The 13,391-nt window shown below is 33.3% G+C and overlaps 2 protein-coding genes across 2 annotated transcripts; one reads left to right on the top strand and one right to left on the bottom strand.

The window, feature by feature from the left end:
* Positions 1–1,596: 1,596 nt before the first annotated feature.
* LOC103268953 (olfactory receptor 52N5) lies at positions 1,597–2,550 on the top strand. Its single transcript, XM_008066537.1, has one exon. The coding sequence runs from the start codon at positions 1,597–1,599 to the stop codon at positions 2,548–2,550; it is 954 nt and encodes a 317-aa protein (XP_008064728.1).
* Positions 2,551–12,143: 9,593 nt separating this feature from the next.
* LOC103268966 (putative olfactory receptor 56B2) lies at positions 12,144–13,103 on the bottom strand. The gene has a single exon (XM_008066548.1). The coding sequence runs from the start codon at positions 13,101–13,103 to the stop codon at positions 12,144–12,146; it is 960 nt and encodes a 319-aa protein (XP_008064739.1).
* Between the last annotated feature and the right edge of the window lie 288 nt (positions 13,104–13,391).

The following is a 13,391-nucleotide window of genomic DNA, read 5'->3' as shown; positions in this document are numbered from 1 at the left end:
GAAATATAAGATCTAGATTTTATTTATTGAATGTCATGCCAAGGAATTTAAACCCTATCCTTAAAGTAATGAGAAGATATTAAAGATTTTTAAGCAGTGAATTAAAACATCTTAAAAATTATGCTATAAGGCAAATTTAATGTGAAAGCTGCAAGAGGCATCACCAAGAAACAGATATGTGGCTATGTAGTCTTTAAAGTGGACAGTGAAAGTGGTAATAGAAAGAAAGAACTGTAGTATAATTTTTCTAAATTAAAAAAAATGTTATTGTCTGAAGATAGACTATAGACATTTTGAGGTTACCTGGATGAAGTAATAATTAAAACACTTTGAGCTATAAAAAAATTATACCTAAGTTGAGGTGAAGGAATACCAGAGACGATCACTAAGATACTAGTTTAAGTAATCTGGTGGTGACTACACTATTATTCAAAAGACAGAACTCAGAGGTAAAACTTATTTTGGAAAGGGTAGAGGTTGAAGTGATAAGTTTACTCTTAGCCTTAGTAAATATAAAGTATCTATGGGAATTTGTGATGAAAATATCTATTATATATTTAGCAGGATTCAACAGTTGTAACATAGCTTACTTACACAACTAATTACCCAAAATTATCTTTATCTTTTGTACTTGAGGTCATAAGTGTAAAAACATTCCCATAGAAAGAATAAAGGGAGAGTCCATAGAATATACTTCTCAAGAATTCTATAAAAACAATATATAGAAAGAAAATAGGTAATCTTAATGATATTAGAGGATCATGGGCATTTTTATCTTTCTCCTTTTGGAAACAATCAAATTTGATTGAACTTTGTGGTCATCATTGCTGTGTTTTATATCCATTTTGCATCTACATATGCATTTTGAGCAATTAGTAAATCTAATCCACCAGAATACTAACCTAGATATAAACTAAACTTCTAATTACTTTTCAGAACTCTTTGAAGTAGGTATCATTAGCTTCCCATTACAGATAAATAACTGGGGCTTCAAGAGTGACATAAACTCTAGCAAGTCATACATCAGTACAGAAAAAACTGAAATCTAAATAATGCGCCATTTGGTAGAAATAACCATAATCTACATATTGCTGCACAAAATTAAATTAATAAGTATATTTTAGACCATATTTCACATGTAATTATAACTTGCTACCATAAAGTATGTACTTTGTCATGCCAGGGTGCACAGGAAAAAAACTGCTTGGGTACTGGAATCATATATTAATATCATTTCTGTTCTTGAATCTAATTGTGTAACCTTCAATAATGTTCAGTCTGACTCTGTCTCAGTTTCTACTTCTATTTGATGATTTAAAAAGTTATAATAAAAATAATAAAAGTTATATAATTGTTTTGCAATTACATTTAGACTGTTTATAAAACTTTTAAAATAGTATTTAGAATACAGAATTACTCAACAAATTGTGTATTTTCATAGTCACTATTGTTTATAATTGTTGACACTACTATAAATACAATTTTATTTCAAATAAAGGAATTTTGCAAGGAAGATCTGAATCAAATTCTTATTTCTTAATTTCTTCTTCTTAGGACAGAAACTCCTGGAAAAAGTGTTCCTCTATTGAGTTAGCAATGCTGATTTCCAACAATTCATATGTGGCCATCCAATCTTTTATTCTTAATGGAATTCCTGGTCTGGAAAGAGTACATGTGTGGATTTCGCTTCCACTCTGCACAATGTACACTATCTCCCTTGTGGGAAACCTTGGTCTTGTGTACCTCATTTATTATGAGGAGTCCTTACACCATCCAATGTATTTCTTTCTGGCTATGCTCTCCCTCATTGATCTCCTTACCTGCACCACCACTCTACCCAATGCCCTCTGCATCTTCTGGTTCAATCTCAAAGAAATTAACTTCAATGCTTGCTTAGCCCAGATGTTTTTTGTTCATGGTTTCACAGGTGTAGAGTCTGGTGTGCTCATGCTCATGGCTCTGGACCGCTATGTGGCCATTTGCCATCCTTTGCGTTATGCTACCATACTCACCAACCCTATCATTGTTAAAGCTGGGCTTACCACATTTTTGAGGGGTGTGTTGCTGATGATTCCTTTCCCATTCTTGGTCAAGCGTTTGCCCTTTTGCAGAAGCAATATCATCTCCCATACATATTGTGACCACATGTCTGTGGTAAAGTTATCCTGTGCCAGCATCAAGGTCAATGTCATCTATGGTCTGATAGTTGCTCTCCTAATTGGTTTGTTTGACATTTGCTGTATATCCGTGTCTTATACTATGATCCTTCGAGCAGTGGTCAGCCTTTCATCATCAGATGCTCGACAGAAGGCTTTCAGCACCTGCACTGCTCACATATCTGCTATCATCATCACCTATGTTCCAGCATTCTTCACTTTCTTTACCCACCGTTTTGGAAGGCACACCATTCCCCCTTCTCTTCACATTATTGTGGCTAATCTTTATCTTCTTCTTCCCCCAACTCTAAACCCTATTGTTTATGGAGTAAAGACAAAACAGATACGAGACAGTGTCATGAAGTTCTTCCAGCGTGAGAAGAGTGACAGTTGATCCAAGACAGCTGAAATTAGAAGAATGATGAATGAAAAAGTAACAAAAAAGAAACTCATGTGTGGTATTTTGCATTCACTCATGTGTAGTATCATATGTTTTCTCTTCTCTCTCCCAGAATATGTATTCTGAAACCATATTGGGAACATTTATAGTTAATTCTGGATTTATATCTCAGTGCCTTTCCCTTCTTTTTCTTCCTTATTTTCTTCATTTTAATGAACTTAACTTGGTCTAAATTAACACATAAAATTTTATGCATTTGTTGTATACAACATGATGTTGAAAATATGTATAATTGCTGGGGAATAATGATATCCAGTTGATCCCATAGAAGTAGAGAGTAGAATGGTGGCTTCTTTCATTACTTTTTAAAACTCTTGTTGTCTTTTTACATTTTTTTGTATACATTTTGGTGGTACATGTGAAATTTTGAAACATACATACAATATGTATTGATCAAATCAGGGTAACTGGGATATTCATTCTCTCACACATGTATCTTTTTTTAAATATTAGGGAAAGGTGAATTATTCTCTTCTAGTTAACTATAGTTACCTGACTGTACTATCAATCACTAAATCTTATTTCTTCTATTTTACTGTATTTTTATACCTATTAATCAACTTCTTTTTCTTTCCCCATTCTTATACTTTTCCCAGTTTCTAGTAACCACCAGTATACTCTATCTCCATGGGAACTTCCTTTTAAGTTTTTATATATGAATGAAAACAGCAACACCATTACTGGAGGTCTAACAATTAATGAGTATGCAAACTCATCCTAGAAAAAATGCTACATACCTTATTGCTGAATATCACTACCGTCACCTTTGAAGTAATCCCCTTGGAAACTTATGAATGACATCAGTGCCTAGTCCACCCATTAAAGCAGTTTTGGAACTCTTTTTCTGGAATGGCCATCAGAGCTGTCATTGTACTACCCTTTATGTCCTGAATGTCATCAATGTCTTACTTTCAATATTTCCTTTATCTTTGGGCAAAGAAAAAAGTCATTGGGAGCCAGATCAGCTGAGTCTGGAGGGTGTTCTAATACAGTTATTTGTAGAGTGCTACCAATGAAAGCACACAGTGGCAAGTTCGTGAACTTAATTGTCAGAACTCAACAAATGACAATGATAGTTCTGATGGCTTTTCAAGAAAGAAATCCACAGAAAGAAACTCACAGTCTAGCTGGGAAGTTAAATATCAATAAAAATATACCCAAATGAGTTCTATGATAATAGTCTTTACAGAAGTCTGGAAAGAGTCAAGTAGTCAATTAAAACCAGAGAGGAATAAAATATATATGTTTATTGTAACATCTTAGCAGGAAATGAATAAAAGAGAGAATGGAAATTTAGTCACTCAAGTAAACAAGCATACATACAAGTAGAGTATATTTTAGAAGAGTAATATGACAGAATTTTTGCACAAGTGCTAAAATAGCAAAAAAAAAAAAAAAAATCCTCTAATGTTGAGGAAATTAGAAAGTAACAGAGAGATGGCATTTAAACCAGGATGTAAATCATGAAGAAAATTCTATTTACAAGAGACACAGTGAGTTTTATTTCTTTCTTCAGTCAAGGCTGTCCATTGCCTGGTAACCTCATCCCTTCAGGTCAAGTGTATTCCATTTATAAATATCTGTGTAATGAAAGATATTTGTACCTATTCTCTTAAACATTTTATGAATCAGCAAATATAACAGAGGAAATATTAAAAGCAGATACATACTTGCTCACTGGTGATTTAAAAATTAAATTGATAATATGTGGACAAAAACACCATTTATGAATTTTTAAAGAAATGACATTGAGTAAACATCATATTGTAAACAACTGTGCAGACAAGTTTACTCAGGAAATAAAGAACTCATATAACATATATGTTAGACCTCAAAAATAATAAATGTAGTATATAACTCAAAACATTTATACTATTTCTGAATATTGATTCATTTTTTTCATTTATTTGTTAATCTTAGGATTTTTTCTCTATTGAATAAAATTGTCTATTAAAATACTTATGGCATAATACATAAATAAGGTCCATAACTACTAGGTGTGTAAAAAAGTCCTGGGTGTATTCTTTCCCCTGTAATTTCTCAGTTTAATTATATCTCTATCCTGGCTCACTGATCACTAGTGATTTATCTCTAGTTGCCTCCAGTTTTACTTCTGAGGTATCCATTGCAACAGTTGTTGAGGTCTTATCTAAGGACCAGTGAGGGCCTCAAGACCATCTGGTGGAAACTATGCAATCTCAATTTTTATAACAATACTAACGTATTATTTGCCCTTTCCAGTTTCATTATCTTACTAATATACAGAGAAATTATCCAAAGTTCACACGCTGTGATAGTATTGTGTAATAAACAATGTCAACATTTGCAAGATTTGTGTAATTCAGTGACTCAATATTTCCAAATGACAAGTGCTGATGTCACAAAATGATACATGGGTGGGGATGAATTCAAATGCAAGATAGACCAATGGGTTTTAATGCAATAGAGTACAAAGAGTTCATATAGCTGCATATTCCACATTTCAACTAATCTTTTGGAAACTATTTTTTGTTAATTGTGATACAGTATCCAAAAAATAATCTGAAAGATGCAATAAAAACAGCTCCTTTTTCTCCCAACTATGTATCTGTATAAGGTTGCATATTCTTCATTAACATTAAATAACATTTCTTAACAGATTGCATGCAGAAGAAGATATGAGAACACAGCTGTTGTCTATTGAATTGGGCATTAAAATACTTTCACAAATGTAAATTTTCTATTCTACATTATTTTGTGTCCTGACCTACCACCCTATCGAATCTACATTCAATCATCACTTTCTTCAGGAAAAATTTACTCCCTTTTGGAGAGGGAGAGATTTCAGTTAAATAGGAGTAACAAGTTCAAGGGATCTATTGTACAACATGTGACTATAGATAATAAAAATGTACTATATTTTTGGAAATTCTTACAGAGTAGATTTTTAAGTGTTCGCACTACAAAAACAAATATGTGTTTGTGTGTTAATTAGGTTGATTTAGTCATTCCACAATGTATATATATTTTTAAACAATATGTTGTATTGAATAAATTGAATAAATTCATAAATTTTGTCAATTGAGAAAAAAAATTTTTTTAAGAAGAACACCATATGCTACCATTAGCATGAGACTAACAAGCACAAGTAACAGGTTATAAACAAGAAATTCAATCTCTTTTATTATTTTAACATTATGGTAATATAAGCATTCATTTAAACCACTGTTTAACACACCCTGAAGATTTGGGCAGATTGAATTTATATTTATATTTGCAGCACCTAGCAAGACACTAAACGCATACTAAATATCAATACACGCTTTTTAATGAATGGACAGATGAATGAATAAATGAATGAATGAAATTTCATAATATACTATAATAATTATTATGCTGCCACTTGAATGTGTTTTGGGGAAAAAATAGTAGAAACAGAACTAATACGTCTACCTCATAAACCAACAGAAAATGCAAAATTTGAAAAAAAATCCCTATCATAAAAAAAAAAAAAAGAAAGCAGGCCAAAAAAAAAAAAAAAAAAAAAAAAAGGGGGTAGGTAAAACAAATACTTTATTTTGGTCAATAAAGGTAAATAATTTAAACAAACACTGAAATTGTCATCATCACTTTACTAGTACATAGTACAGAATTGTAAAAATCTACTTAGCCACAGCTTATTGTCTTATCCTCAATTTTCTATTTATCAACACTGGTGTGAACTGAATGCTACTAATTTCAAGGCTACCAAAAACCTGTAGTTTTTGTAGTTTGCATTATGTACAAAAGAAATATGAGTTTGCAATCTAGGAATGTGTTTCTTTGAATACCAAAATTGTTATCAAGTTTCTAACTAGCTTATCAATTTTTACTTTATGTTTGTGTGCAACATTATATTTTGCACAGTTCTTTTAAATTTTATCATTAAATAAGTAAAATTAAAAAGTAGTATTTATGTATATTTAGACTCATACACATACACACACATAATTGATTACTGTAGAAACAAGCTAGGCTTTTAAATGCATTTTTAATAAATATTTGATTCATTTATATCAAATAGTCATAAACTGTTGAAAAAATAGGATCATTACTAGTTCCTCTCTCTTGATATATTACAATAGTCACCTCTTAACCATGTGTGTCCTTGTACCAGAAGACAGTAAATAGGGAACACATAACTACTCATAATGTGAGAGTAGGAAATATATCTCTGAGATGACTTGTGCTCTTTTTTGAAGGATATAGCTCCTAAATATTACACAAATATCCTATTTATTTTTCTCTTGTTTATTTTTATGTGTGTAGTTTTAATTACTATACACATAAGAAACTAAACTACTAAAAATGACTTTATTATTACATGAAGTGTCTAGTTCTCATCTTTACTATATTTAGAAGTCTCTCAGATAAAGGTCCAATGTGATACTAAGGAATATGATATTAACCACAAAGTAAATATAATTTTTTTCAAAACAAAATTTAAATGACTTCAAGACATCATCATTAAATTTATATGCAAATAAAATGGACTTATATTTTGCTCTGAGTAAATATGTTAGAGTAGTACATTAGTATAAAATATCACCACTGATAAAGTACAACCTCAGTATCATCTTTGTCTATTCTCACCCCAAGCCCCATAGACAGTGAGTATGTTTCCTTACTTGATCATTCTCAAACTTTATAACCCGTCAACAGTGAGCTCATTTAAATATGTTTGTCATCTAAAATTAATGAAACACACTTGTAACTAAGTCACTCTAGTAATGAAATTTTTTTTTTTTATTAATCAGTATTTTTTATTATGGTTTTGTGGGGTACAGTTAAGGGTTAGGTGTACAATTACGTTTCATTCAGGCACCCTGTTGATAAGAGGTGTTTCCCCATCCCCAGACAGATATTTGCTACTGTTAATCCCATCCCCCTCCCCCCCATAGTTTCCCAGTACCATCAGTCATTTTCTTATAGTATTACATTGGATGTTCAAGGTCCATTATATGAGTGAGAACATGTGATATTCGGATCTTTGTTTCTGTGAGAGGTCGCTCAGTATTATAGACTCTAGTTCCATCCAGGTTGCTGCAAAATTCATGATTTTGTTCTTTTTTATGGCTGCGTAGTATTCCATCGTGTATATGTACCACATATTTTTAATCCAGTCCTCTTTTGATGGGCAGCATGGTTGTTTCCAGGTTCTTGCTATTGTGAACAATGCTGCGATAAACATACGTGTGCAGGTATCTTTTTTATAGAGTGATTTGTGTTCTTCAGGGTATATTCCCAGTAGGGGGATTGCAGGGTCATATGGAAGGTCAATTTTTAGAGCTTTTAGGAATCGCCACACTGCTTTCCACAGAGGTTGCACTAGTTTACACTCCCACCAACAGTGTAGAAGTGTTCCCTTTTCACCACACCCTCTCCAGCAGCTGTTATTTTTTGAGTTGTTGATAATTGCCATTCTGACTGGAGTTAGGTGGTATCTCAGTGTGGTTTTGATTTGCATCTCCCTGATGATTAGTGAGGTTGAGCATTTCTTCATGTGTTTGTTGGCTGCTCGAATGTCTTCTTTTGTGAAGTGTCTGTTCATGTCTTTTGCCCATTTTATAATGGGGTTGTTTGTTTTCTTCTTTTCAGTACGCTTCAGTTCCTTGTAGATCCCAGGATGTTTAAGCCTTTGTCAGACCTAGAGTTGGCAAATACTTTTTCCCAGTCTGTAGGCTGTCTCCCTGCTCTCTTGATGGTTTCTTTGGCTTTGCAAAAGCTTGTCAGTTTAATAAGGTCCCATTTGTCTATCTTCTCTCTTAAAGTCCTGTGGGTTTTGGGTTTTGTACAGGAATTGGGATGCCAGTTCTGATTTTCCATGAGAGTATTTCCTTCCTTTTTCTAAGGTTCTTATGGTTTGAGGTTTTACATTTAGGTCTCTGATCCATTTGGAGTTAACCTTTGTGCATGGGGAAAGATAGGGGTCCTGTTTCAATCTTCTTCATGTGGTCAGCCAGTTTTCCCAGCACCATTTACTGAATAGGTTCTCCTCTCCCCATTGGTAGGTGGTGGGGGCTTTGTTGAAGATGAGTGGAAAAATATCCCATGCTCATGGATCGGAAGAATCAACATTGTGAAGATGTCCATCTTACCTAAGGCAATCTACAAATTCAATGCAATACCCATTAAATTACCAACAACATTCTTCTCAGACCTAGAAAAAAACAACACAGGAATTCATATGGAAACACAAACATCCAAGAAAAGCCAGAACAATCCTCAGCAAAAAAAACAAAGCAGGTGGTATCACAATTCCAGACTTCAAACTTTACTATAAAGTTACAATCATCAAAACAGCTTGGTATTGGTACAAGAACAGGCATATAGATCAATGGAACAGAATTGAGATTCCAGAAGCAAAACCTCAATTTCTCAACCAACTCATCTTAGTAATGAATTTTTTAAAAATGAGACTTTCATTATGAAGCATGTGAATTGGGCAGATAAAAAAGAACAGTTTTCTGATCATGATCAGGAACTATTTTCTAGCTATTTCTTCTTTTGATAAGGGTGATTCATAAATCACTTCCCTCACTACCAATGGTCTTTATGTGTTTATGGAAAATATAGATATTCATAATCCTCATGAAAAGTTATACTAAATTGCAAGCTGAAAGTTGGGGAAATGTCTGCCATTAAACTGAGTGAATAAAACCAAACCTGTATTTCTGAGCATATAGTAATCACTTTGTATATATTCAAAGCCTGTGGGCTCTTTGGCAAAGCCTTTCTCCAATTTATGTACTACCAGCAACAAAAACATCCAGTCACTCTCCCTGCCCTTTTTTCCTGTACTCAATTTGTGAACGCCAAAACAGTAAGCTATGAGCAATTTGACCCACGTGCATAGGGTCTTAGTCAAAAACTATCACAAAGCTACAATATAAGCACATGCATGGCCTTCAATCTCTAAACCCCATGATTCCATACTATTGAACTGACCTTTTAAATCAAATATGCTATATACTCAAATAAATATTTCAGAGCTTTAGACATACAGATGTTGATGTGAGAATCAAGTCAACTTCTTTGGGAAGAGGAAAAAGAGTGGAAGATTTCTATTCTAACTATCTGTGTGATTATATATAAATAAATAAATGATCTCATATGCATGTGTCTATATATATGGGGAGTGTTGAGAACTAATATAGACTTTTAAAAACATTTTATTTTATTTTTGCTAAAAGTTAGTGATCTTAATATTTATTACAGAATTGTGTTTCTGTGTAAGGCTCTATAGGGCACAAACTGAAAGCTCTTGAGTACAGTTTTTCAATCACTCACACACATTCTTTTTTTATTTGTTTATGTTTTTATATCTCTACTTAAATGACATTATTGGGTACTTATTAATCCCTAAGTTAGGTTATGAACTTTGAAAAAAGCACAAGATAACATGTTTTCTGTTATTCCAGAAAAATGAATTCGTTGATGAATATTATAGCAATGTAGAAATTCATTTAAAAATTCAGGACTCTTATGCATAAATATTAAATTGAAAATAATTAAATGCCCTAATTTTGAAATGGTAAGATTGATGTCAATAATCACAATAATAAAACACAATTAATAATTCTAAGTATATTTATTTAATTAGATAATAAAATAAAGCATGTACATTTTTATTAATTGAAAAAATCAAAATGAGTTTAGAAAGAAGTAAATAGAATCCTTACATGTCAAAGTAACTTATGATATACTTCTTTTTTTAAATTTTTTTTTTTGAGTTTGAGTCTCACTCTGTTGCCCAGACTGGAGTGCAGTGGCTGCTCCCGGCTACCGCAGCCTTGACCTGCTAGGATCCGGTGATCCTTCCGCCTCAAACCTTCCAAGTAGCTGGAACTACAGGTGCGCACTATCATGCCCAGCTAATTTTTTGATTTATTGTAGAGATGAGGTCTCGCTTGCCCAGGCGGGTCTTGAACCCGCGGACTCAGGCAATCCACTCACCTCGGCCTCCCAAAGGCGCGGGATTACAGGTCTTAATATATTAATAAAATTACTCTATATATTTTAGAAAAAATTTGGATAATGCAATATTTAAACATAAACTCTATCCTTTGCAATTGTGACTATGTATTACGCACATTCAAAAAATGAATATTGAAAATTTTTATATTAAAGTACATCATATATTTACACAATTTTAAAAACTATTTTATTAGTCATGTAAGTTCTTTTATTTTACAAGAAACCATGAAACAAATATAAGTATATATGTAGAGGACACTTTTAAAACAGTTTTTTTCACTTTGTAATGGAAATTGCATAATGTGAAATTAATTATTTTAACCACTTAAACATGTACAATTGAGTGACTTTAGGTGCATTATATTTATATGCAACTGTTACCACTATATAACTCCAGACCATTTCCATCACCTCAAAAAGAAACTTTATAAACTTTAGTCATTCTTTCCGTATTGTCCTGTTACCCTGAGTTTCTGGCAACAACTAATTTTCTTTATGTGTCACTTATTTATTGTGGACATTTATATAAATGGAATCACACAATAGATGGGCTTTTGTGTCTTCTTCATCTTGTATAATGTTTTCAAAGTTCACATATATTGTACTTAATCTTAGTGACAGAAAAATAACTCCTTTAATGGATATACTTTATTTTGTTTATCTTTTCACCACCTGATGAATATATAAGTTATTTCTACTTTCTGACTGAAAATGTTATTAAAAACCTTCTTGGGCAAATTTTTTAACATCTCTCCTGTTTTCATTTAATTTGAGTATTAATGTAGAAGATGGGTCATATGGTAATTGTGTTTAATTTTCCGAGTAGTCAAGTTTTTCTCACAGATGCAATATCATTTTATATTCCCAATAGAATTCCAGTGCATCTACATCTTTTCCAATATGTACAATCCCCCCCTTTTTTTAAAAAGACATTTTAGGGAATGTTGTGGTATCTTAATATGGCTTTAATTTGAATTTGCCCATTGACTAATGAGGTTAAGCATCTTTTTAGGCCATTTGCATATTTTTTAGAGAAATGTCTATTCAAGTTCTATGATGTAAGATATATGAGGGAGCAAAGAGCAAAGTGGCAAATATTGGTCTTATCAAAATTACAAAAAATGCAAATAAATTAAACTCTCTAATTTAAAGGAAGAGATTGGCAGAATATCTGTTTTGACCACTTCTATTTGACAATGATGGAAGTCCTACGTAATGCAAGGAGGTAAGAAATTAAGATGTATAAATCATTTGCCTTTCCCTAGAATTCTTTGAGACAACAAGCACCATTCTGTAAATCTTTGAAAGAAAGATTTTTGCTTAAAACTCAAAGATTTTTGTGTGGCACTCAAATATTTCAAATATTGCACCAGTCTCTTTTTATCAAAATTCAGTTCTTGCCGTTGATTTCTTGTCTCACATTAAATGCTGCCGTTATGTCTCTGCTCCTTAATACCGCTGTCATTTGCAAGTATTGATGAATATAAAGGCTAAGTACATGGAATGATAACAAAAGTGAGTATCTCTGCATGTTAATTAGTCTTGATACCTATCCCAAACACTTTGTATAAACCCTGCCTGAGTTCCTTGTTTTTGAGTGCATACACAATGGGGTTGAGGGAAGGGGGAATAACATTGTGTAACACATTGAGTAGAACTGGAATGAGGGGAACTGTCATTCCTGCACTATGAGTGATGGAAATGACAATAACAGCTGTGTAGAAAAACAGGATTAAAATCAGATGGGAAGTGCAAGTACTTAAGGCCTTAGATGCAGCTTCTACTGAGTTCAGTTTCAGCACAGAGAGAAGTATTAAAGCATATGATAAGATAATCAATCCCAGATCACTAACCATGAGTGTCCAACCTAGAAGTAGCTGGTTAATAGTGTTGATTTTTCTATCATCACAGGATAGGCTAGTGACCCCAAGGTTAGAGCAAAGATAGTGTTCAATTTGATTCCGGGAACAGTAGTGTCTTTGAGCAGCCAACACTGGCACTGGAATGGGAGACAGACTGTTTCTGAATGCCATGAACACAGTTGATTTAATCACAAAGGATTCAGTAATTATCAATGGATATTGCAGTGGACGGCAAATGGCTACATATCTGTCGATAGCCATGCAGACAAAGATACCTGACTCCATGGCTACAAAGCAATGTATGGCATACATCTGAGCAAAGCATTCAGGGAGACTGATGGTCTTAGCATTGAACCATAAGATGGCCAAAATCTTAGGCATGATGGTCGTTGCCAGGCCCATGTCCACTACTGCCAGGATGCCCAGGAAATAGTACATGGGTTGGTGCAGTGCCATCTCTTGGTTGATGATGATCAGGATAAGGATGTTGGCACTAAGAGCCAAGAGATAGAGCAGAGCCAGGGGCAGGGAGAGCCAGTGCTGCCAGCTGTGAATGCCAGGAAATCCCATCAGGATGAACTCAGAGACCTGGAACTTAGAACTGTTGGAATCTCTGAGATCCTGGTGCATCCTTCACTAGAAGAAAAAGTATTCAAAGTTAATTATCTCCATGACAGTATTCGAAATGGAATTACCCAGGATCTTGTTATTAGAGAGGGCATTCAGCCTCTTCATTTTTCTTATCCCAATGCTTACATTTACTGTAGGTGTGTGTTAACTCGGTTAATCATTCCTAAAATTTTATATTGCAGGCAACATTTGTATCTATATCCTCATAACTGAAGAATAGTACATTAAAGGAAGTCAGGACATTGTTCAAGATCTTCCATGTATTAACTCATAGAAGCATGACAAATT

This window comes from Carlito syrichta, unplaced genomic scaffold, assembly GCF_000164805.1.
Source record: "Carlito syrichta isolate Samal-C Ts95f unplaced genomic scaffold, Tarsius_syrichta-2.0.1 Scaffold308998, whole genome shotgun sequence".
Lineage (NCBI taxonomy): Eukaryota > Metazoa > Chordata > Mammalia > Primates > Tarsiidae > Carlito > Carlito syrichta.
Note: the sequence above shows the minus strand (reverse complement) of the source record. Positions and strands in the feature narration are given on the sequence as shown.